At 38.0% G+C, this 24,011-nt stretch overlaps 3 protein-coding genes across 9 annotated transcripts in view; 1 reads left to right on the forward strand and 2 right to left on the reverse strand.

The window, feature by feature from the left end:
• Window positions 1-14,562, reverse strand: part of LOC126700240 (5'-3' exoribonuclease 4-like) — a 31,665-nt gene extending 17,103 nt beyond the window's left edge. For 2 of the 7 annotated variants that reach the window (XM_050398280.1, XM_050398279.1), the window contains exons 1-9: window positions 14,156-14,560; window positions 13,783-13,859; window positions 13,337-13,519; window positions 13,126-13,245; window positions 12,964-13,026; window positions 12,732-12,848; window positions 12,045-12,251; window positions 10,772-10,849; window positions 2,554-2,631 (exon numbers count right to left, since the gene is read on the reverse strand). In XM_050398280.1, coding sequence (XP_050254237.1) covers window positions 2,554-2,631; window positions 10,772-10,849; window positions 12,045-12,251; window positions 12,732-12,848; window positions 12,964-13,026; window positions 13,126-13,245; window positions 13,337-13,519; window positions 13,783-13,859; window positions 14,156-14,435 — 1,203 coding nt within the window. In that variant the 5' untranslated portion in view covers window positions 14,436-14,560. Of the gene's footprint in view, window positions 1-2,553; window positions 2,632-10,771; window positions 10,850-12,044; window positions 12,252-12,731; window positions 12,849-12,963; window positions 13,027-13,125; window positions 13,246-13,336; window positions 13,520-13,782; window positions 13,860-14,155 lie in introns of all 7 variants that reach the window. The other 5 variants (XM_050398278.1, XM_050398274.1, XM_050398275.1 and 2 more) reach the window with 3 other exon arrangements.
• Window positions 14,563-16,235: 1,673 nt separating this feature from the next.
• LOC126699350 (uncharacterized) lies at window positions 16,236-17,420 on the forward strand. Its single transcript, XM_050397104.1, has 2 exons — window positions 16,236-16,555; window positions 16,650-17,420. Exons 1-2 carry the CDS (start codon window positions 16,304-16,306, stop codon window positions 16,881-16,883), a joined length of 486 nt encoding a protein of 161 aa, XP_050253061.1. The 5' UTR covers window positions 16,236-16,303; the 3' UTR covers window positions 16,884-17,420.
• A 3,857-nt stretch (window positions 17,421-21,277) lies between these two features.
• LOC126700916 (uncharacterized) lies at window positions 21,278-23,333 on the reverse strand. Its single transcript, XM_050399080.1, has 3 exons — window positions 22,028-23,333; window positions 21,780-21,898; window positions 21,278-21,658 (listed from the first exon to the last, which is right to left on the reverse strand). The coding sequence occupies exons 1-3, from the start codon at window positions 23,331-23,333 to the stop codon at window positions 21,278-21,280; spliced, it is 1,806 nt and encodes a 601-aa protein (XP_050255037.1).
• Between the last annotated feature and the right edge of the window lie 678 nt (window positions 23,334-24,011).

The following is a 24,011-nucleotide window of genomic DNA, read 5'->3' on the forward strand; positions in this document are numbered from 1 at the left end:
TGAACATAATTTCATTTTTGTTGTTTTCTTGTACATATGTTTTTTAGGCTACTTCATCTTTTTCGAATGAAGTAGTACTTTCTTTTTAAAAAGTTTTTTCTTACTTCTCCTAATAAAAAGAAAAAAGCCACAACAATGACTTCTAATTTACAGTACAATCCTTTGTCAATTAGTTGAGCAAATAATTTCATAGCACATAGCCACCGCATTTTCTCAATACAATCAATTAATGATTTTCATACAAAAATCACATGAACAGTGGCTAAGCATGGGATAATATGCAGTTGTCAGGACAAACAAATGTGAGGAAAGAAATGTATATGAGTTGAGTTCTCCAAGCTTCTAGAATAAGTCACTGCAGTGAAGGATAAGATGAGTTGGAAGTTGGAACCCAATTCTAGAGAAGATGGAGTGGAGATTAGCAAGTTGGAAGAGAATGTACCATCCAAGGGAGTCAAGGTAACTCTTATTAAGAGTACTCTTTCTAGTTTGCCTACTTATTTTCTCTCTCTCCTTCCTATTCCAGTGAAGGTGGCCAATTGTATTGAGAAGCAACAAAGAGATTTTCTTTAGAGAGGCATCGGTTATGAATCTAAGTCACATTTAGTGGAGTGGTCTCAAATTTGCGAACCAATGCAGAGTGGTGGGTTAGGATTTTGGTGTGTGAGAAGATTTCACCAAGCCTTGCTTGGTGAATGGTTGTAGGGAAATGGGACTGAAAGAGATGCTCTTTGGGCGAGGGTTATTCAGGCAAAATACGAGAGTGAATGGGGGGTTGGTGTACTAAAGATGTATCAAACCCTTATGGTGTTTCTCTTTGGAAATTAATTAGGAGAGGTAGGTTAGCTTTTTCCAAATTCATTCGGTTTGATGTGGGAGATGGTACTAGAGTGAACCTCTGGCAAGTTGAGCGGTGTGGGGACTGTCCCCTCAAGGAGGCCTTTCTGTAATTTTACAGCATTAGTCAGTCTAAAGAGTCCGCAGTAGCAAATGTTATGGTTTTCTCTGATGGTAGGCTTCACTAGGATATTCAATTTTTTCGTCCAATGCAAGATTGGGAATCAGAATCTTTAGCCTTTTTTATGGACATAATTTATTCAACGTTTGTGCGGGGCAATGGATTAAACCAAATTTGTTGGAAGCCCACTAAGACTAGAGGTTTTGAGGTTCGCGGATATTATCATTCCCTATCCCTTGCTAATGCCATATCATTTCCTTGGAAAATGGTGTGGCAAGAGAAGTTCCCTTCTCAAGTGACATTCTTTCCATGGTCTGCTGCCTTGGGTAAGATCTTTTTTTTTATAAGTAAGAATGATATATATACGAAAGGCTACTCTATGCATAAACAGCACAAAGCAAACCAGAGAAATACAAGAAGGAAAAAAGAAAACAGGGAAAAAAAATAAATAAATAAAAAAAAAAAGAAAACCAAACAACAAAAGAATTACAAAAGAGAAAGAGAGCTAAGAAAAGAGGGTAGAGAATCACTAGTCGTGAGTCTCCAAGCCCGAGACCAATCAAAAAGAGTTCCGCTAAAAGATGCAAGTATTTGATCACTGAAACTATCCAAATCCGCAAAAGTCCGTCGATTTCGTTCCTTCCAAAGACACCATAGTATGCACAACGGAACTAAATTCTAGATCTGAGATGAATGCTTCCCTAACCAATTCCACCAGCCAAAAAGCATATCTAGAATCAATCTAGGTATGACCCACAATACTCCAAAAGTTATAAAAGCAAAGCTCTATAACCGAACCGCCATCTCGCAATGAAGAAGTAAGTGGTCCACCGTCTCCCCACAGCAGCGACACATAATGCACCAATCCACAAAATCCAAGCCCCTCAATCTTAGATTATCACCTGTTAGGATCTTATTCCAAGCTACACACCAAACAAAGAAAGAAACACATCTAGAGACCTTAACTCCATATACCTTTCCAAGGAAAGACAATTGAGGGAGAAGATCTTAACTATAGATAATCTTCGGAAGCGGAAAATTATTGTGATAGACTGATGTTGTATCTGCAAACGGTGTGGGGAATCCATGGATCGCCTTCTTCTTCATTGTCCTATAGCATAAGTTGTGGACAATGGTGTTTAGCTTGTTTGGTATTCACTGGGTTATGCCACAAAAGGTCTTTGAGTTGTTTGCTTCTTGGCAAGGAAATTCCAGTCAGCATCGCAATATAGCTTTGTGGGTTTTTGTGCCACATTGCATTATGTGGTGTAACTGGCAAGAATGGAATGCTAGATGTTTTGGGGGATGCAAACATTCTATTCTAGAGATTAAGTCTTTCTTCTTTCTTTCTCTGCTCGAGTGGAGCTTAGCTTTACAATTTTTTTCTTTTTCTTCTCTTCCTATTTTGTTTGATCATTGTTTTTTGCGATCTTAAATGTATTGCACCCATAGTACATTTGCTGTGTACTTGGGTCTGTTGTTTTGATTGCAAGAAAAATTTTATTGCTCATCAAACGTCACTGCAATGAAGGAAGGTAGCATAAAATATTATATACAAATACATGTTCATCATATGAAGCATCTCAAACAGATACCTGGCGTCGTCTTCTAAAAATTGCACATTCATGAGATGCCAAAACCTGGACAAAGTGCTCCACACGTTTCAAGTTTACCTATTAATGAAAAATGGGATGAAAAAAAATCAATAAGCTGGAAAGTGGAGATGGAACACTAATTATATGCAAATTTTCAGAGAGAGAGAGAGAGAGAGAGAGAGATAAAAGGAACATGCTGCCAGAAGCAAAGACAGATTGTATAACTAAATATTTATTGCACTTTCTGCTGCACGTTTGAACAGCTGTAAGGAGATTATAAGCTATCACCTTATAAAGTGGTGCAAGAACATCAACAAGCCTACCAAGGCTCAACTAGCCTACTAGCCAACAAAGAATATGATATCAACATTAGTTAGAATGATGTCATTCCTTAATTGTTACTTCTATAGTTTTATTTCTGTATTCACTTTATTTTGTTTTCTTCCAGATTATTTATAATATATATGTTCCAAATCCTTTTAATAAGATGAGAGACAAAAAGTGACTTCTAGTGAGCTTGAAGTGCTAAAATTGATGAGATTTGCAGTAAAAAGGAAAGGCTAGGTTCATAGGCTTGCTTTGAGCATAACATAATTAGCCTCTCAAGAATCTTGTAGGCAGTTACATATCATTAAAAAAGAGAATCTTGTAAGCAGTTCCCTTACCATTTAAGTTCAGGGGCAAAACTAAGATACAATTCCTTGGATGTTGTACCTTAGGTTCCTTAATTTTTTTTTTTTTTTTTTTTTGATAAGTAATAAGACTTTTATTCAACATGAAAAAACGCACACAGCCATTACAGGTGTTCATGATAGTGAACACAAAAAACAGCAAACAAAAACAACAGAAAAAAGAAAAAGAAAGGCAACTTAAGTGGCACTTCTAAGGGTAGAAAAGAACTCCAAAGTAGAAGAACGGTTTGAAGAACCCCAGCACTTAGCCCATTCAAAAAGAGTAATTTGACTGAGCGCTTGTAACTGATCAAGCGTTCTCTCCAAAGTCTCAAATGAGCGCCGGTTTCTTTCCAACCAAACAACCCACATCAAACAACCAGAAACCATATTCCATATGTCCGAAGCAGATTTCCCCATCCTATTCCTCCAACAAGACACCAAACTCTCCACAGTACCTGGCATGACCCATTGAATCCCAAAAGCTTGTAACATATGCACCCACAAAGAATAAGCTACAAGATAGTGAATGAGAAGATGGTCCACAGATTCCGCAGAACAACAGCACATCCAGCACCTATTCGCCAAAGGGAGGCCCCGAAGTATTAAATTATCCAGGGTAAGAATCCAACCATGGGCTGCGGTCCACAAGAAGAAAGCCACCCTCTTAGGCACCTTGACTTTCCAAATCCCCTTCCATGGGAAGCAAGAAGGAGATGTACCCCTGATCTTATGATAGAAGCCGAGTATCAAACTTACCATTCCCATTAAGGCACCAATGGGGTCTATCACACCCAATACCTCTAGGGATCCGAGCCTGAATGAGATCTAGGAAAGAGAAGACAGCCTCAAATTCCCTCTCATGAGAATTCCTAAAAAATCTCACATTCCAACATCTACTACTCCCATCCTCCTGATGATCCAACAAGTCAGAAATACAGGCTTCCTTGTCACTAGAACACGCATATAACTGAGGATAGAGCATTTTAAGAGAGATATCTCCTACCCACCTATCATGCCAAAAACAAATGCAGGAACCATCACCCACCACAAAAGCCAAGTATTTGGAGAACCTCTCCCAACCGACATTAATACTATGCCAAAGGCCACACCCGTGTGCCCTTCTACAATCTTTAGTAGTCCACCCCCCTTGGCTCTCGCCATATTTGGTGGCAATAACCCTCCGCCAAAGTCTAATTCCTTCTCAGCTAAACCTCCATAACCATTTCCCTAATAGAGCTTGGTTGAAGTGACCTAACTTCCTAACCCCCAACCCACCCATCACTAGAGGTGAACACACCTTCTCCCAAGCCACTAAAGAATGTTTAAAACACTCCTCCGAAGACCCCCACAAAAATTTCCTCTAAATACGCTCCAACCTAACAGCCACTGCTACAAGGATGGTAAATAAGGAAAGAAAGTATGTGGGAAGACTAGAGAGGGTACTCTTCAAGAGAGTAAGTCTACCACCCTTAGACAAATATAGACACTTCCAACCAGACAGCTTCTTCTCCATCTTCTCCAAAATGGGGTTCCAAATGGATGCAATCTTGAACGAGGTGCCCAAAGGCATGCCCAAATATTTCATGGGCAGGCTACCCACCCTGCAACTGAGAATATTAGCCAAAGCATCAATATTACCAACCTCCCCCACCGGGACAATCTCACTCTTCCCCACATTTACATTTAAACCAGTAAAGGCTTGGAAGCAAGACAAAGCCAGTCTAATAGCCAACAGCTGATATCTAGAAGCATCACAAAACAAAATAGTATCGTCTGCAAAAGGCAAATGTGATATGCAAACTCCGATAGAGTTCACTGGTCTCACATGAAAACCACGAATGGAGGGAGCATATCCCACATGTGATATGCCATATGTGATATGCCAAAGCCAAATACTTAGAATATAGTTTGAAAGAGAAGCTTTTATGGAGGGAGCATATCAATGAAGTTTCCTCAAAAATCAAGAGAGTGCTTTACCGCACAGATTCTAGTGCAGAATTTTCATTTAGATTTTGTTTATAGGGATTGAATGAGAGATAATTGTTTGAAAATAGATAAATATCTTATAGATTTAAAGAAGCGAACCCTCACCGATGCCTAAGTTCCCCCCCCCCCACCCCCATCACTCAGCCAACACCTTTCCCTCCTCTGTCCCCCTCTTTACCTCTGCCTTTCAACCAACCACCCCCTCTATTCCCTGGTTTCTTTCCTTCACCGTTCCCATCACCTTTTGGTTTTATTCCATATCACCCTTTTTGTCCACCTCATCCTCCTTCTCTGACCACCCCACCTGCATTAGACCGGCCCTTACACCCACCTGTTCTGCCTAGACCAACCACCACTTTATCACTCACATCCCTAACAAGCATTTTGCCCCTCCCTAACTTAGCTCTTAAAACGTCTCCTCAAGGCAAAGGGGGCAGTTTTGGCTCTTTTCGCATTGACCCCAAAACCTTTTCCTTCTCTTTTGACAATGGGCGGGCTGATTCTTATGCAGTTCACGAAAGTCGTCAGGATTTTAAAAGTTCTGTTTGGTTGGGTCATAAGGGATTGGCATGGATCCTCTCATGCTTTGCCAATATCTGTGATTGGGTTCCAAGAACGGATGAATTGTGCAAATGGTATAGAGAGAACAATAAGTTGTTTGAATTCCGGGGATGGTCGAATAAGGCTGGAATTTTTGTGGAGATAGCTGTATATTATGGTGGAGCTCACCATGGTTGTGTTATGGTACCTGCGAGTTCAAACCGGTCTGGGTGGTGCTTGTTCTCGAAAGAATTGGAGAGATTCCTATCAGGTCCAAACACTGTTTGGGTGAAAGGGGGGACTTCTAATGAAGCTGCTAGTGGTGGTCCAACGGAGGTCGATGGACATAGAGGGAATAATTCTTTCAAATATGGTAACCAACGGAAAAACAAGGACTTTGAAAATACTAAAGTTGGTTCAAGTAATAACGTGCTGAAGGGAGCTTCTGGCGTGTCTGTAACTGCTAGGAATGGAAGACCCACACGTGAGTCTTTATTTAAGTTGACTACTACCAACATGGCGCTAAGGGTATCTATAGCTAATGGAGGGAAACATGTGGTTTCTTGGTTGAACCCAAAAAATTCTCATAAGTCCAATAGTAGTGAGCCTGGTTTTTTAAATTATGTTGTTTAAATTATGTTGTTGTGAAAGGCAAAGCCCATTTACCCAGCCCAATAAGTAAGGCCCATAAAGAGGATTCTTATCCTGGTGATTTGGGCGTGAGTATCCATAGAGATCAGAGTGTGTATGTGGTGGGTGAGAGTTCAAGGCCTCCGATGGAGTCATCGGTGGTCTTGGTCAGTCCCGAGGTTCCGAAGGGAGTCAAACAGCCTTTTCCCATCCCTGATCAAGCTACAGAGCCTATCGTCTTCAACCCAGTGGCTTCGCACCCAGCGAGGGAAGGTGATTTCGTAGCTTCGAATCCAGCGGTGGAGTCGCGACACCATGGGGATCATGGTTTTTGGGCTCCAGGTCAATTCCATCACTAGGTACTCGGTGGGTTGACTCTAATCGGTTTTCTATCTTGGCTAACTTGGGTAGAGAGGGGGACCCTTGGTCTGCGGAGGACGTGGGTGATGATTTTTCGGAGTCCCAGACCGAGGTGTACGATGGTGGTGTCCCACACATAGGTAAGGAGCTTGTTGATGGGTCGCTTAATGGGGGGGTCGAAGCACCTGCTTCTCCCACGGGAGCAAAGTGGAGCGGTTTCTGGTCTATCTGGTAGTGGGGTGCATGAGTGTGGCCCTTTGGAGTGTGTACCGTTGTCTCGGTGGAATCCTAAGGCAGCGAAGGATATGGTGTTGACCAGGGTTGAGGAGGGTGCACAGTCTATATGGGTGTCCAATATGATGAGAAGTTTTTGCAAAATGGTGGGTTTTCCTATTGTGCGACATGAAGCTCAGTGTGTGGCTTTATTTCGTCTTCTTGAACAAGATTGTCTTGAGGTTGTTAATGAGGGGAGTGGTTGAAGACCTATTAAACCTGGTCTAAAAGGCCTTAGAGAACTTCGGGGTCTAGTTTCCACAGTAAATTACGATGGGTCCTCTTCTCATTATAGAGTATCGTCGAACAGTTTAGGGGCTATTGGCAATTATAAATGACTTTAAGACTTCTTTCTTGGAATGTCAGGGGGTTGAATAATCCCCGAAAGAGAGAGGTTTGTAAGAATCTCCTTAAGGAATGGAGATGTGATATTGTTTGTCTCTAGGAAACTAAGCTTTCTTTGATTAACTTTGCTGTCTTGCGAAGCTTATCGGGTAGTCCTTCAATGATTGGGCTGTTTTGGATGCGGTTCAATCATCTGGGGGGGGGGGGGGGGGGGTCGTCGAGAAAATTGATGTGTTGGTTGGTCAGTTTTCGGTTAGTGTTCTTTTTAGGGGTGTTTTGGATGGTTTTGAATGGGTTTTTACTGGCATTTATGGTCCAATCGCAGACCTTCATAGGGCCGATTTGTGGGAGGAGTTATCAACGGTGCGTACTCGTTGGAACAACCCCTGGTTTCTATTTGGTAATTTCAACATTATTAGATGTCCTTGCGAGAGACTTGGCTGTGACTCTTTCAGCCCAGCCATGTTTGCTTTTTCAGATTTCATAGAGAATAATTTCCTAGTGGACTTACCATTAAAGGGGGCTTCTTTCACTTGGTTTAGGGATTCCGAACTGAAGTCTAGGTCCCGCATTGACAGGACGTTGGTCTCTGCTGATTGGAAGGATCAATTTGGAAATGTGTCCCAAAGGATGCTTTCGTGTTATTTCTGATCATTGTGTGATTTTGGTGGAATCCAGTGTTGTGGGGAGGGGGCGCGATGCTTTTAAGTTTAAGAACATGTGGTTAAAGGTTGAGGGTTTTGTTGAGAAGGTTCAACAGTGGTGGATCAATTATTGTTTTATGGGATCACCTAGCTTTGTTTTGGCTCAAAAGACCTAAAAAAGTGGAATAAGGAGGTTTTTGGTGATTTGGCTTTTTAAGAAGAAGAGTTTGTTGTCTGAATTATTGGGTTTGTATGCCAAAGAAGATATTCTAGGCCTTTTGGCATGAGGATCAAGCTCGTCGTACTCAAGTTGAAGGTGAGATTGAAGTTTTAACTTCCATGGAAGAAACTTTTTGGAGACAAAAGTCCCGTGCTCTGCATGTGAAGGAAGGAGATAACAAATACACACTTCTTTCATAGATTAGCAAATTCTCATAGAAGAGCTAATCATATTAGAAGTGTTGAGGTGGATGGGGTATTATATGAGGATGAACCTGCTGTGCGGGCTCAAGTGGTCCAATTTTATCAGGATCTTAAATTCAACCATGTATCTTATTAGTCAATGCTTTTGTTTTATATATAGGTAAATTATTATAAGTCAATGCAGCACAACCATTTGGGTTATTGCCTCATAAGCCAATATAATTCATTGTTTATAGTTACAACTTCCAAGGTCATATGTTTGAATTTAATAAGGGACTCTTAAGGTACAACACCCAAGGATACCTAAGCAGTCTCACTTTGAGTTTAGAATTTAAGATTTAGGGTCTGTTTGGTAAGGTAGTTCAAACAATAGTTTTCAGTGTTTAAACACTAAAAACTGTGGGCCCAAAAAAAAAAAAAAAACATGTTTGGTAGGGGATTCCTTTTAGGAGTGTATGAGTTACGTTTCTCATTTTAGGGTTTTTGAACACAGAATTTAGAGAACTCCCCCTACCAGTTTTCAGTTTTCAAATAACATTGATTAATAGTACTTTTGTAAATATGTTAAAAATTGTAGGTCCCACCTGATTAGACCACATGAGAGAACTTTCTCTCTTCAAATAAAATAATAATACTTTTACTATACTTGTTAGCTTTAAAAATAAAAATAACAAATAATAAATTAAAAAAAAAAAAGCGCATACATATACCAAACACACAATTATGTTTTTTCATATTTTTAAATATATTATTTGAAACATAATACCAAACACATTTTTTACATTATGAATACTTTAAGACGTGTTTTCACAACACTTTTTAAACCACAGTTTTCACATCATTTTGAACAACAATGCTTGAAATCTCCTACCAAGCAGGCCCTTAGCATCTTCATTGCTTCCTTTCAACCTAAAGCATTTTTTTTTTACCTAAATATCCCAAAAAACTCCTCCCAAATTTCTAGATCACATACCAGCTAGTGAAGTTTCCTGGCCAAGACAAAACTAGTTGAGCTCATCAATCTATAGCTTTTTTCACCATCTTGCACCTATCAACAAAGCCTGGTACTTGGAGCCACATATTTTCAAATTTGGATAAAATTTACCTCTTTGCAAGTCACCACAATCCAGCAACATGACCTGATATTGATCATAGCAACAAACTCTATATAAAATCTGGGTAACATTTCTCTCACAACATCAAGAGAGAAGTCTACGTTTATCCAGATTATTATCCCATGTACACAAGCCCCCTTTTAATGGAAAATCTAGTAATTCAAGGTCATTAAATAGGTCCAAAAGCTATCCATAGCTATAGATTGTTTTTGATAATTCGATAGTTGGGGGCAATACAATCTTATAAAAAGTTCCACCTATACACTCCTTATCTTACTTGTCAAAAAAAAAATTTTAATAAATAAATGAACTCCTTACAATCTCTTTTGATACATTAGTCATCTTCATCTCCTGTAAGCAAATTACATCCCATTTCCACTCTCTTAGCAAATTTTTTACTACTGGACGCATAGGATTTACGCCATCCAAATAGCTATTGTTGACTTCCTCCCTACAAGTTGATCCACGTAAGACACCCCATGCTTGTCATACCTTACCCATTGTGGAAATCTCCTCAATTCCAAGGGTCAAGAAGTTTCTGAGGTTTACAACTAGTGTCTACTTTTCATCTGCCATTGACACTTATTTCCTACATAGTTCTTAAAATTGTTGGGGTTGTCAAAAGCATGTGTGAGGAAAATGGGTACAACAGTGTATTCTGTGTATTTGTATATTTTTGTAAGCCTCAATGGTTGAATTTGACTAAGGCATACCCCAAGTGAGTGTCTTGTGCAAAGGAAACCTTAATGTCCTCTGTACTTTATTTATAATAAAGTAATAAATCTTGGGAGAAGTCTCCTGTAATTTCTGTCTATGGTGTGCAAGTTTGATTCACACAAATTGTTTCAAAGTTTTCTTGTGAATTGAAATTTTGGCAGAGATTAATTAGGATGGACTTAGTGCCATGACAAGGCAGAAATTTTGGGTGCAAATCTACCTGCGACACCTAGTATGATGATTGATTGAGATAATGAAAGCATTATAAACTTACTGGAGAGAAGGATCATAATACTAACGCTTCAATCTTGGAGATTTCTAACACAATGAGGACATAAAATATACCAAAAAGGTTTAACAGAAAACTGAAATTTCAAGTGGAATATATAAATAAATAAATAAAAGGGGCAGGATTTCAAAGGGTGAATGCTAAAGCATGAACATGTCAAGTTCTGGGGTTATCAGATACTGGACATATGACATAAAGTAAGAAAAAAATATAGTTATTCACCTTAAAAGAATCTGTGAGGTAACCTCCCATTTTGCGAAATTCCTTTTTGTAAACCATCATGAGCAGATCGATAGCCCCCTGCAAAAACAATATAAAACATGTAAGAATCAGTTACAACCAACAAGCAGAATTATGCAAAGTAGGTCTAGGTCATGTACAAATATATGACTAGTCGCATTATGAATACTCTTAATAGTTTGAAAAGGAAGAAGGTTTGTACGCAAAGGATGTATACTCAACAATATTTACATTCAGAAAGACTACATCTAAGAACTCAACAAATGAATTCATTTACTTCACCCAAGAGTGCAAGACCACTGAATGAATTTCTAAAGAAAAAGGATTTTAACTCATTAAATGAGACCTCCACACTATTGAATGTGCAATGGTTCCTCTCCCTTCATGTTACCCACATTAGGTATAGGGGAACCATAGCCCATACCAAAGAACTACAATGTTTGCCAAACCAATTATTCCAACCAAATAGCACCTCCACCACTTCTTCTGGCATCACTCAATACACCACCAAAAAATAAATATATAAAACCCATATTTTCCCAATTGGCATAATGTAAGAGCAAGTGACCCACAGTTTTGCAGATGTATTTGCAAATGCAACACCAGTCCACCAATAACATGCCTCCTAATAAAATTATCACGTCAATAATTTTCCCATGTGGCTGTCCACACACAGACTGTCTCCTTTTTTGGAATCTTGATACACCAAGGTGTCCAATAAACTACCCCACAAATTAGACTTAAGCACAAGTTTCACTTTCTGACATGACATAAAAGTAAAAAGTGTCAAACAAAATTACCAAAATAAGAGGGGAAAGAGTAAGGTTTCCAACAAAATAATCATCACAAATCATCTGTACAAGCGGATTTCTCTACTAAATCCATAGATTTAATCTTTATCTGAGTTGGAGTAGGTGAAAGAACTCTTTTTTTCTTGTTATTATTACTTATTAGTAGGTGAAAGAACTCTAGATAGCCAACAGGAAAAATAATCTAGCTTGCTATTACTTCTGATCACAGCCATGGTCCACCTCTGAAAAGACCATATCCTCAAAAGTAAACAGAAACAGATAAACTATATGTTATATATAGGTAGATAATATCTTGTAGATAAGCATCTTAAGAAACCAGTCACTTACAGGAGAATAAAAATATCTGCATATCAGGATTCAACTGGAGAAACGAATATTAAGAACTCAACTAGTACGTCCAACAATTTATTAATATAAAAGTATAAGAATCTCAAGTGCCCAACCTCAGATATTTCCAATGAAGGAATGTGGGGAAGAAAGTCATTTCCAACAAACAAGCACATGAAGACAAAATCATCAATCAAGCGTTCTAATTTCAACTTCTTCTTCCCTTTTTTGGTAAATATGGACTTCTTTTTTGAGGACTTCTTTTTTGCCCGGATGGTCATGTCAAGTTGTAAATACTCCCTGAGAATCAATATGTTGAGAAACTGTAACAAAATACCAGAGAAGAAAATGTTAAATATAAACATTTTAAAATCAAAGCACAACATCGATCATCAACATCATGCAGCGGCAATAATTGGCAATTCAACCTCAAAATGATGATCTTGATGTGGATGGAACAACCTAAACTGTCACATTTTAAATATCAACCTGTATATTTGTATATGACACGTGCAGATCCAATTAAGTTTTTACCCAAACAAAAGTAGATATCAAAAATTCATGGTGTACGAATCAACTAGAATCCACACATTCTCATGGCCATGGCCATGGCCATGAATTTCCACAAACAACATAAAATAAATAAATAAATATTGAGGGGCAAGCAAGGGCGTTATACACACACACTGGAACAGTAATGCATCAGGTTTATTGTTCAAACAACAAACAAGCATGTGAACAAGGGAAACCACAAAAAAACAAAAAGGAATGACACAACATGAAGAGACCGAGAAAAAAAAAACCTGAAATTTCTGCCTTGAGATAAAACCTTCAAGATTTTCGCCCTCCACTTCCATTTCCTTTGACTTTTTCATATTTTCTTGCTGATGTTTATCATTTGATCTTGCTCCACGGACATCCTATGTCACAAAACTAAAAAATAAGATGCAGACCATGGTTTTCTTATAAGCTGACTGAAAAGAGCAAATAGATTCTCAGCAAATAAGCCCAGAACATATCCCTGAAAACACAAACCTCTCTCAGAATAAAGAAATGCAATTCGTGGGTAGCTAGTGCAAGCATGATAAGATCCGCATCCTAAAAACAAAACATAACATCAGTCGCATATTACAAGACCCACATGCCATCTACATTAAAACTCAAATACATATGGACATTAATAAGCAACAGCTTTACCAATCCATACAGACAATGCCTGGTGTTTACATCATATCCCGGAAGATTTCTTTGTAATCGAATGTAAGACATTATCTTATGCTCCCCTTCACCGGGAACATTGGCATCAGAAAGAATGACCTATAAATACTCATGTACGCGCAAGTTAGTACAGAAACAGATAGAGAAACAAAAAGAGTAAAAGACCATTCCGATACACTCCCCCGTTTACCTTAACTCCCCGCCACCCAGGATCTTTATTCATCCGCAAATGTATATAATAACAAAGAGCCAATGACAACAATGCCATGAATTCAGTTCCGGGTGTGATCACATTTGAGTCCATCTTCTTACACTGCTCCAAATACGCTGCCTTTTCTTCTTCTGATTCAAATGTCTTCTCTCTTGAAGCAGCCTAATAGTTTTTTTTTTTTTTTAATGAAATTTCATAGGTATAAAATAGTATAAAAAGGTTAAAATCAATAGCTTTATTGAATTTAATTCTGCTTGGAAAAAAAAAAAAAAAAACATTGTTTGTGCTTCGTTGATCAATGCAACAATGTATTTGAATTTAATTGGGGAACTGTAACTAACTTTTGCCCATTAAATAAAGAAAATAACTAACAAAAAAAATGGCAACATATGTAAAAATTAATTATCAATTATGAAGAAACTCACTTCAGCAGCTGCATCCTTAGCTGCCCGAAAACGCCTAGAACGTTGCTGATTCATCTTAGCTCGCGGCGCTACACCATCTGCATATAATAATCACACAAGTTATATAAATCACCCCACCCCCAACTATCGAATTATCAATACTATTATTAAAAAAAAAAATCCCTTTGGCAACCCGATTTCATGGAGAAAAAGAACGATTTTAAACATTCGACTTTGCCTTTTTTTTTCTTTTTTTTTGAAATGGCAGCACATTGAGCTTTATTGAAACTGCTACAAAATTGTGTTTTCATGCTGCAATACTAACTAACTAACTAACTACCCAAATTCAGATATTAAATCAGTTATAATAGGGGGTTGAGTTGTGAGTGGTGACCGATTGCTAGGAAGAGGAGTTTGCGGGGCCTGACGATGGAGAAGACGCGGTCGATGTAGCTGAAGACGGCGGCGAAGATGTCGTCGTAGCTTTTGGGAGGCGGCAGGCCTTCCGGGTGGAAGCAGGGATGGACGATGCCGTTCATGTCGAGATAGAGGTTGTCGAATTCCTTGCCGTTTGGGTTCGGCTTTGTGGCGTCCGGCGGTTCTTCTTCGATGGCGTCCACCACCGTCCGCGGGTACCTGTCCAAAAGCCATCTGTAAAATGAAGGTATTCCCATTTTTTTGCGAGAGAGAGAGAGAGAACTCTGTTGTTGTTGTTGTTGTTTAATGCGGCAGGGGTTATTGTTAGGGTTTTAGAGTTTTCCGGTTACTGGTTTGCCACTTCAATGCTCACGTGTCATATCCTCTGTTATTATGGACATACCGTTCTTTACAATATTTTGAAAAATGCAAGATGGAATTTGGGGACTAGTATAAGGGTCCTACCTAGTAAGTTAACTCAAAGGTTAATGGGTTGTTTGGATGAGAGAGTTTTGAGTGATATGATTGTGTTTTCATCACTCATCATCCAAAATTTGTGGCACCCACAGAAAAATTTTTGTTTGGATACCATCACTCATATCTGGTCACCCGGTTTTGGTCATCCAATCACTCAAAAAACTGAGTGATGAAGACCAAAAATGAAAACACAATTTCCTTGTTTTCAAGACTCATCACCCATGACTCAGTGGCACTTTTGTAATAAGCTATCTCAGTGGGGCCCATTCAACCAGTGACTTGTCCCATCTATCTGACCGTTGGAGCTTCTTCCCTGTTACTCTGCATTTGTCCGAAAATTTTTTCCTAAAAAATTTCCCTCTTCTCACTTCCCTCTCATTTTCACTTCCATCCTCACATCCCAGCGAGGTAGCTCCATGGCACCACAGTCTGTGTTCGAAGACTGAACGAGGCCTGAGAAGATCGTCCGTGTTTGAAGAACAACGCCTCATCGAAGCTCTGAACCAGGCCGGAATCTTCACCGGCAAGTGTAGCTCTCTGTCACCGTGTCCATACTTCTCTCTCGCCTTCCCAGGTGCGACATTATCTCCCAGGTGCAGTAAATCTGTCTCTCTCCCTCTCCATTTTCCATGTCCTTGGTCTGGTTCTGGTTTGGGTTTTTCGTTGGATGTGAAAGGGGTTTTTGATTTATTCTACTGATGTTGGTTGTGGCTTGTGAGACATGTTGATTGAATTCTTCCCATATGGATTTTTAGGGAAAATTTGTATTATCTTACTCTAATACCATAGGTCCAAAACAGAGCATGTAAGTGAAAAAAAAAAAAAAAAAAAAAAAAGGAAATAATCAGGAGTATTATAGAATGAGCCGTTATTTAGATTAAATGCCACAGCTTGTTTTTTTCAAACTATATTTAGTTTTAAGTGAAATTTTTCTTGAAGATTTTGTGATTGGAAGCCTAGAATGCTATATACATTGTTATTTTTATTAGATGCATTTTATCCAAAAAAAAAAAACAACGTATGACCATAGCAGACTAGTTTGTACTGATTTAAAGGGCCGGGTAATAAGATAATCAATGTTGCCGCTTACAAGAATTTTATATAGCCTTATGGTGTGTTAATGCTGCCAGATTCAGATAGGGGTGAAAACTAGCCCAAGATTGCTCAGGTGCTTGTTCCATGAAAACACAACCTAACTTAAAATCTAGGATTTAAATAATATGTTACTCAGCTCCACAATTATATAATTCAGTCTCAAAATTTTATAAATCATATTTTTCTTCATTTTTTCTTTTTCTTGCTGGTTACTTAGTACACTGCCTGTGTGCTTTGGTTCCTTATATAATTTTAAATTTTCCTACATGAAGCATTATTTAATTATTAAAGAAGGAAAAAAAATCTCAACCCTGAACCTGCCTCATGAATCCCCTCCATATAATCACATGCTATTGTAGTTTTTTTATTTTTAATGGTAATCCCAAACAACTCTATAAATGAATCATTTTAGTGGCCAATTCATAGAACTATGAATATACAAATATTAACATATGCAATTGTGTTGGAAAACTTGTATTAGATGGCACAAGAAACACAGGATGTTGAGGAGAAAAAGTGGCCTCCCCACATTGAACATCTTTTCATTAACCTCATGGCCGATGAACAACAAAAGGGGAACATGGAACATGGTGTCTTTAAGGCCAAAGTTTGGTTATCAATTACGAAAACCCTAAATGAGCAAACTGGGAAGGGTTTCACCCCTAAGCAAGTGAAAGACAAGCATAATAGGCTTAGGCAAAAACAAAGAAAGTGGGGCCAGCTTTTGAGGCATATCGGGTTGGGGTGGGATGAGACAACCCAAACGGTGACGGCTTCTGATGAGGTGTGGGCTAACGTGATTGCGGTATGTTATATTTACTATCCTAATTCTTTGTATATCTGTTTGTAATTTTCTATTTCATATTAGCATGATTTTGATGTATATATTGTCATTTCAGGGGGATAATAAGGCAGCTGCATTACGGAAGAAAAGGTGTCCTGATTATGAGAAGCTGAAGCAACTTTTTGCCCCTAATACTGCAACCGGTTCCCTTCAAATTTCCTCAAACACGCCAGCCCAGATAGTGATGAAGAGCGTGTCCTGGAAGAGGAACTTGCCAATGAGGAACGTGAGGCACATCGTACCCAGTTGGATGATGATGATTGCTACAATCCCAACATGGAGGGCGTAACCCAAGACGATCCCACTGTTGATGAGCAAACCCAACACGCGGACAAACGTCCCATGCAAGAGCCTAGTACCAAGGGGAAAAAGGTTGCTAAGAAGAATGATAGGGCTAGTGAGATGACCATGGCTCTACAAGAGTACACTGCCTTGGCAAGGGAAAGGTTTTCCAAAAAAAAGGGAAAGTCGTTTGGTAGCTCTGATCATGTTGCACAATCTGCCAGTGGTGGCGATCCTTGCTCACTTGGGAGAGCTTTAGAAGTGCTGAATCAGTATACTGATCTTGATGATGACACCTACCTTAATGTCGTCGAGGCTCTCCAAAAGAAGGAGAAAAGAGTGTTGTTCATGGGCATGCCCGAGCAAAGGAGGAAGAGGTTTATGGAGCGCCACGCTCAGCCGCCGGATAACTAATGGGGATTGCTTTTGTTCTACCTTTTGTTATGTAACACTCTATGTGAATCACTTGGTTTAGTTTTTTTTTCTTTTTGAGAAAACACTTGGTTTAGTTTTTAAGTATCATTTAAGGACTTTATGTGTGTGTGCTTGGACAATATAAAACGTTTTGTTTTATTTCTCTTTCCTATCAGTTGAACAATTTTATTTAATGTAGTTTTATTGTAATGTTAAAGTGTTGTGAACTATGCTTGTGATTATGGTGTTACTTAAATTAGTGTGTGGGCTTTGTTGTGTACTTGGTGTTTTTTTATAGTATTATATATATATTTTTTAATATTTCTTATCTAGTTCATGTTACTTACGTTGTAAGGTGAGTTCAGCTAACATTATTGCAATTCTCTTGGTACTTTATATTAATTTGTCCGTTTATATATTTCAATATCTTTGGTTCTAATGCTTTGGTTTTTTCAGGGTATAGGTTAATGGTCTCCCCCAGTGATCCTTTCTGGCAATATGATTTTGATGATGCTTATTTTAACTCCGACGATGATGACATGGATAGTGGTGGTTGTGGTGATGACATGGACACTAGTTTGAGTGATGACGACATGGATATAAGTGATTGTGACGATGACATGACCACTGGTGCAGACACAGACTTTAAGACTCGAGTTTTAGAAATTTGAGGTCTCTTTGAAACTCGAGCCTTAAAGACTCGTTTTGCATTTGTTGAGTTGGACACATTGCACCACATAGATCTCGAGTCTTAAAGACTCGATTTCTACAAAGCAAAAACTGAGTCTTTAAGACTCGATTTGCTTCGGGAAAAACCTTTTTATAACATATAGATCTCGAGTCTTATATACTAGAGTTTTGCTGGGCAAAATTTTTATAAACACACATCAGTCACTAACTTAGCCCTCACTTTCTCACCCATAACACCCACCCTCACACCCCTCACTAACTCACTGCCTCACTCACCCATAACTCTCACACTTCTCACACCACATTACCTCTCACTTTCACTCACCACATTGCCTCTCTCACTGCTCCTCCCTCTCAACAAATTCATATCTCTAGTAAGGGTTTTTTGATTTGATTGTCATCGTAGTTGGGTATTATTTGTTGTTAGGTGTGGGTTAAAGAGTTTGACTATTTATTTTGTAGATAGTTAACATAACTTAGTTAAGATACCAATTTTGTGAATTATAGAACTTTGTTTTGTTAGTATTAATTTTTTGAGTATTTATTAGCATGGTTTTTGTTATCAAAATTTTATTCATCATTTCTAAGCTCTTATTTTTATCATGATCTTACAAGGTTTTTGACTTTATTCATTGTTTTGGATATGAAATGGGTAGTGAATGAATTGTAATGAATGGATATGAAATAAGTATGTAATGAAATGAGTGACTTACTCCCTTGGAATGAAATGGGTATGTAGTTCATGTTCTTTGAATGTGTAATGAAATGGCTCTTTTTTTTAATTGGGTATTAAATGGGTATGTAAATATTATAGGTATGTAATTAGATAAAATGTTGTATACTTTTACAAGGATTTTGGCTTTTTTTTGTATTTGGTATGAAATGGGTAGTCTTAGCATGATGGAAAAAGGATTTAGGTATGAAATGTGTAATGAATGTGTAATCAAATTCATACCCTTTAAATAAATTGGAATTTGTACTTTGTGTAGTTTGACTAGATAAAATGTTTTTTTAACTAATATAGTAACTTGACTCTAACAGGTTCACAATGACTGTAATTGATATAATCCTATACCACGGTGGTCCACTCAAGAATGCCAATGCGAGCAAGGGATTGCCATTTAAAAGGCCGAGTATACAGTATTATTATACCCAAATTGATCGTAGGTTGAAGACCCTTGATGAATTGAAGATGATAGTTATGGAAGAATTGTGTGCAAATCCTGCTATGCACAACATACAAATTATTTATCGTATGCCACATGAAGTCCTAAAGCACCGGATTAATTACAAGTATATGGCAATAGAAGCAAACAAACATGTAAATATCATGTTTGACAAGTTGGAGAGAACACCTGAAGTAAATGGTATTGAGTTGTACATATAGTTGGAGCCGCGTGCAAAAGTTGGTATAGAGGAAATCCAACAAACAACCACAAGTTTACAAGTTGCAGTTTCGGATGAGCAATATGAGTATTCTACACATGTAGAGGATGATGATGTTCATGCTGATGATGATGATGATGATGATAATGATGACGATGATGATGATGATGACTATGTTGATGAGACTGCCATTAATGGTGAAGATTTTGTCTATAGAGATGAGTATGAAGAGTGGATTGAACGAGGGGACTTTGGGGACTTTGAGAGAGAAATTGATGACGATAAGACATTGGATGATAGTGAACCTAATGCAGATAATGTTATTAGTGTTCAAAATATTACGAACACAATCCTTGCCTACACACCTCCTGCCTTATCATTTTTTGCAAATACTTGGGAAAATATGGTTAATCCTTCAAATATTGAAATACCATTTATGTCTACTTTGAGAGAGGGGATGAATTTGTGCAAAGGACTGACTTTTGCCAATAAAGTGAAGGTGAAGCACGCATTAAGTGAGCATTTGGATTACGTTTCTTCTCAACGTTTCAACGTTTACGTTTTACTCACCACGAGGACCCACGCTACACTGCCACGAAATAAACACGCAACTCTTCCCAGCTGAAACACATGGATGAAAGCTTGAATGCACCGTTTCATTAACGTTGTGCATGTTTTGTTCATGGACACAACCTTGAAAGGAAACGCGTTGCTATTGTGTACGTGTACTATTCACTCACAATAACCCACGAAGAAGCAAAGTAATAAAACACAAAATGGTGTGTTTAGGCCAACAGCTATTTTCGCATTCTCCAGGTTTCTTCTTTTCTCTCAACTACCATGGCAGAGATGTCTTCAATTTTTTTCAATGCTCCATCCTCTTCCTCTTCAATGAATTGCACCTACCCACTAACCAATAAACCATCAAAACAGAGGAAACACGGCAATTGTAAACCCATTACACGAAATAAACGTACCCGATCCCCTCTTTTCTTCCTCCACTCGAGCTCACCTTCTCTCCGCTTAGGACGTCGTTGCCGCCCCTGTGGGTCTTTGCATTCATGGGTAAGTTGTGTCTAACTTCTCATACTTTCTAATCTGTTGGTCTGTGGTTATATTGTTTTTCATGAGGCTTCAATCTGTGGTTTTTTGTGTTCAACGTTTGTGTGTGGTTTTTGTGTTTTCCATGACACTAGCATGTGGGTTTCTCTCTCCTTCGTGTAATTTTGTGTGTTTCTCTTCCTACCTATGTTGTGTTTGGACTATGTGAGTTTACTTTGCATTTTTCATATAGGCATGCATAACCGATTATGATATGCACACGAATTGTTTGTTGAAATGTCTCAATGAGTATAGGAGGAAGTTGTAGCACAAATGGGTATGGGGAAATCGAAGGATGGTGGCAATGATGCGAGAACTGGGTGGAAAGAACTAACGGAACTAAAAACTTTTTGTAATTTGTGCAAGGTAGTCAAAGGCAAAAGGCGCCCTTAAGGCACCAAGGCCTTGTATCACCCCAAGCGACGAGGCGCCAAAAAGGCACTGGCCCGAGTGAAGCGTGGTGCCAAATTCTAAAAAATTAGTCTCCATCCAAATATCAACAGTCAACTAAGTCTAGATAATTATCAAATATCAACTAAGTCTGAATATAAACATAAATCACCATTTAAAAATTAGTCTCCATCCAAATATCAACAAAATCTGAATATTAAACCAAAATATTGTTCATAACTTCATATTAGAAAGAAGAAAACTCCTAACAAAACATTGAAAATTGAACATTCTGCCTATTAGCCTATTTAATAGCCTGAAATTGGTTGTTATTTTTAATCTAAAGGTCATCATCAAAGTCTTCACTCAAGTTTCCATCACTTTCAAAGCCACTTGAACCAGATTTATAACCATCAACATTCACTTCCTCGGTCTCATCAGAATCAGCATCTTCTCTTCAATATTTGGTTGTGACGTTGAGGCCTTTGTGCATGCCCTTGATTTTGTTTCAAATCTAGTATTCTTCCTTGGTTCTCCAACACCAGCAGCTCTTGCCACTACACCCCATGTTAAACCGTCATCATCATCATCATCAAAAACCAACTCATCTTCAACATTCATAAATGGTTTAGCACCCATTTCCCCCAACAACCATTCATTACTTTCATCTATATCATCTAAGGAGATGGGATCAATAACATCACGCTTATCATATCGTGCCTTCATCTTTTGATTATACTTCCCAAAGACCAGATCATTTAGTCGTTTTTGTGCAAGTCTATTCCTTCTTTTTGTGTGAATCTACAACCATTTATGAAAACTAAGTATTAGAATATAGTGAATAATTAAACCATTGGAATTTTCTATGAAATAAAGTAGCTCATTAAATGATAAAATCTATTTATTATACTTCAAAACTCACCTGCTCAAACACACTCCAGTTGCGCTCACAACCACATGCATTACAAGTCAAGCTCAAGATTCTTATAACTAACTGTTGCAAATTCAGAGTTGAGCTCCCATACAAACTCCACCATTCAGCTATGTTAAAAAAATAAGTATGACTAATGATATATCATATATCATAGAAGTCATTTTTTTTTTTTTTTTTTTTTGGTAAAAAGTGCCACTGTTCTAGTCATTATAAGTTAGATATAAATGCTTTCTTACCTGGAGCCGTTGTCTTTCTTGATATTTTAGTCAATTCAATGCCAAAGAGTCCTTCAGCTTTCTTATAAATGGGTAGCTCAGCCATGATCTTGTCCTGAATTTCAGCACTAGGAACTAGTCTTTGTATACAAGTACACAATCCTGCTGTAATTTCATGATCTGTTGCTATGTTATTATCAAAATAGAAGTACTCAAGATTCAAGAAATGACCTGCTGCATGCAAAGGCCGATGTAATTGACATTCCCATCTCTTATCAATGATTTTAAAAATATTTGAATACCTTTCTTCATTCTCATTAAAAGTTTTTATAATAGCTTCTTTGGCCCTATCCACTGCCTCATATATGTAACCCATAGCTGGTTTTATCTCATTATCAACAAGGCAAAGAACCCGAACAAGAGGGCCCATAACTTTAAGAATGTAAACTATAGTATTCCAAAAAATAGACATCAAAATTGTTTCTACTACTTGTTTAGCATTTGCTTCCTTTGCCCATCTACTACGAACCCACTCCTCAAAAGTAAACATGGCCCTTAGGTTATGCTTTTGCTTACAAATAGATTTTATTGCAAAATATGAAGTGCAAAACCTAGTTTTCCCAGCCCTAACCAGCTCTCTTTGTTTTGTGTATTCTCTCATCATATGTAAGACACCCCCATGATTGTAGATATATCTAGTCAATTGAATGGCCCTTTCCAAAGTTTTTGCAATTCTAGGAATTTTCCCAACGTCCTCCAATATAAGGTCAATGCAGTGTGTAGCACATGGAGTCCAATACAAATTTGGCCTTTTTGCTTCCAACAACTTCCCAGCCAACACATAATTAGATCCATTATCCAATACTACTTGAACTACATTAGCCTCCCCAATCTGTTCTACAAATGCATCAAGTAATTCAAATGTTTTTTCCCCAATTTTCATAAAAAATGATGCATCAATTGACTTCACAAACATGGTTCCAGATGGGCAATTCATGAAAAAGTTAATCAAGGTCCTATTGGTTCTACTAGTCCACCCATCAAACGTAATAGAACATCCATATTTCTCCCAATCTTGCTTGTGATCACTCAATAACTCATTTGTGTAAGCCACCTCCTTTTTGAGAATTGGAACTCTTAACTCATGGTAACTAGAAGGCTTCATATTTGGACCATACTGTCCAATAACTTCAACTGCCCATTTAAATTCATCTAAGTGAGCAACATTGAATGGTATACCAGCTAGATAAAATAGCCGGCCAATATACTGACAAGCTTGTGCTCTTTTCTCTTTGTCAAGTTTATCATTGATGTTAGTTTGCTTCATCTTACCCTATTTCCTAAGTGCAACCACTTTTTATGGCTTTAATGTTACAAAAGAATCCATAGGACCTTTCAACTTCTTAAACTTTAGTATTAATTTCACAGTTTTCACTTGGGTGCTACTGTCAACCCCTCTCTTACTAAAACATGATTTTTTCCCTTTTTGGATAACTTCTACTTCCTCTACCTCATCATCATCTACATCCTCAATTTTAATCATATTATCTATATCATCAAAATCAGGCATCTTGTCATAGTTCTCCTTGTCACTCTTCTTCTCTGCCATTTACTGCGCAAGCTCTTCTCTTACATGATTAGGACATTTTAAACACTTTGTACTATTTTTAAAATTCCCTACTTGATGCTGTTTTGCTCTATGTATCCCTCCTTTTGTGACTTTATTACAAAAAAGGCAAGTCACTACATTTTTGTCTTCAACATTAGCTAAATAATTATATTTCCATCTTGGATCTTTTCTCCTCCCATTATCTGAAGCCATTCTATATATATATAAAAAAATAAAACCCAATACAATACATTTAATAGGATTCTATATTAAGCTAGCTATGTATCATTTACTATGGTTTAAGCTCTAAAAATTGAGTGATGCTTGCCTCGTATCCTCGCTAAGGTAGAAAAACCCAAGCTGATCGAGGCAGAATATTTTGCGATCACTCCTTGT

The sequence above is a fragment of the Quercus robur genome, chromosome 9 (assembly GCF_932294415.1).
Source record: "Quercus robur chromosome 9, dhQueRobu3.1, whole genome shotgun sequence".
NCBI classification, from domain to species: Eukaryota; Viridiplantae; Streptophyta; class Magnoliopsida; order Fagales; family Fagaceae; genus Quercus; species Quercus robur.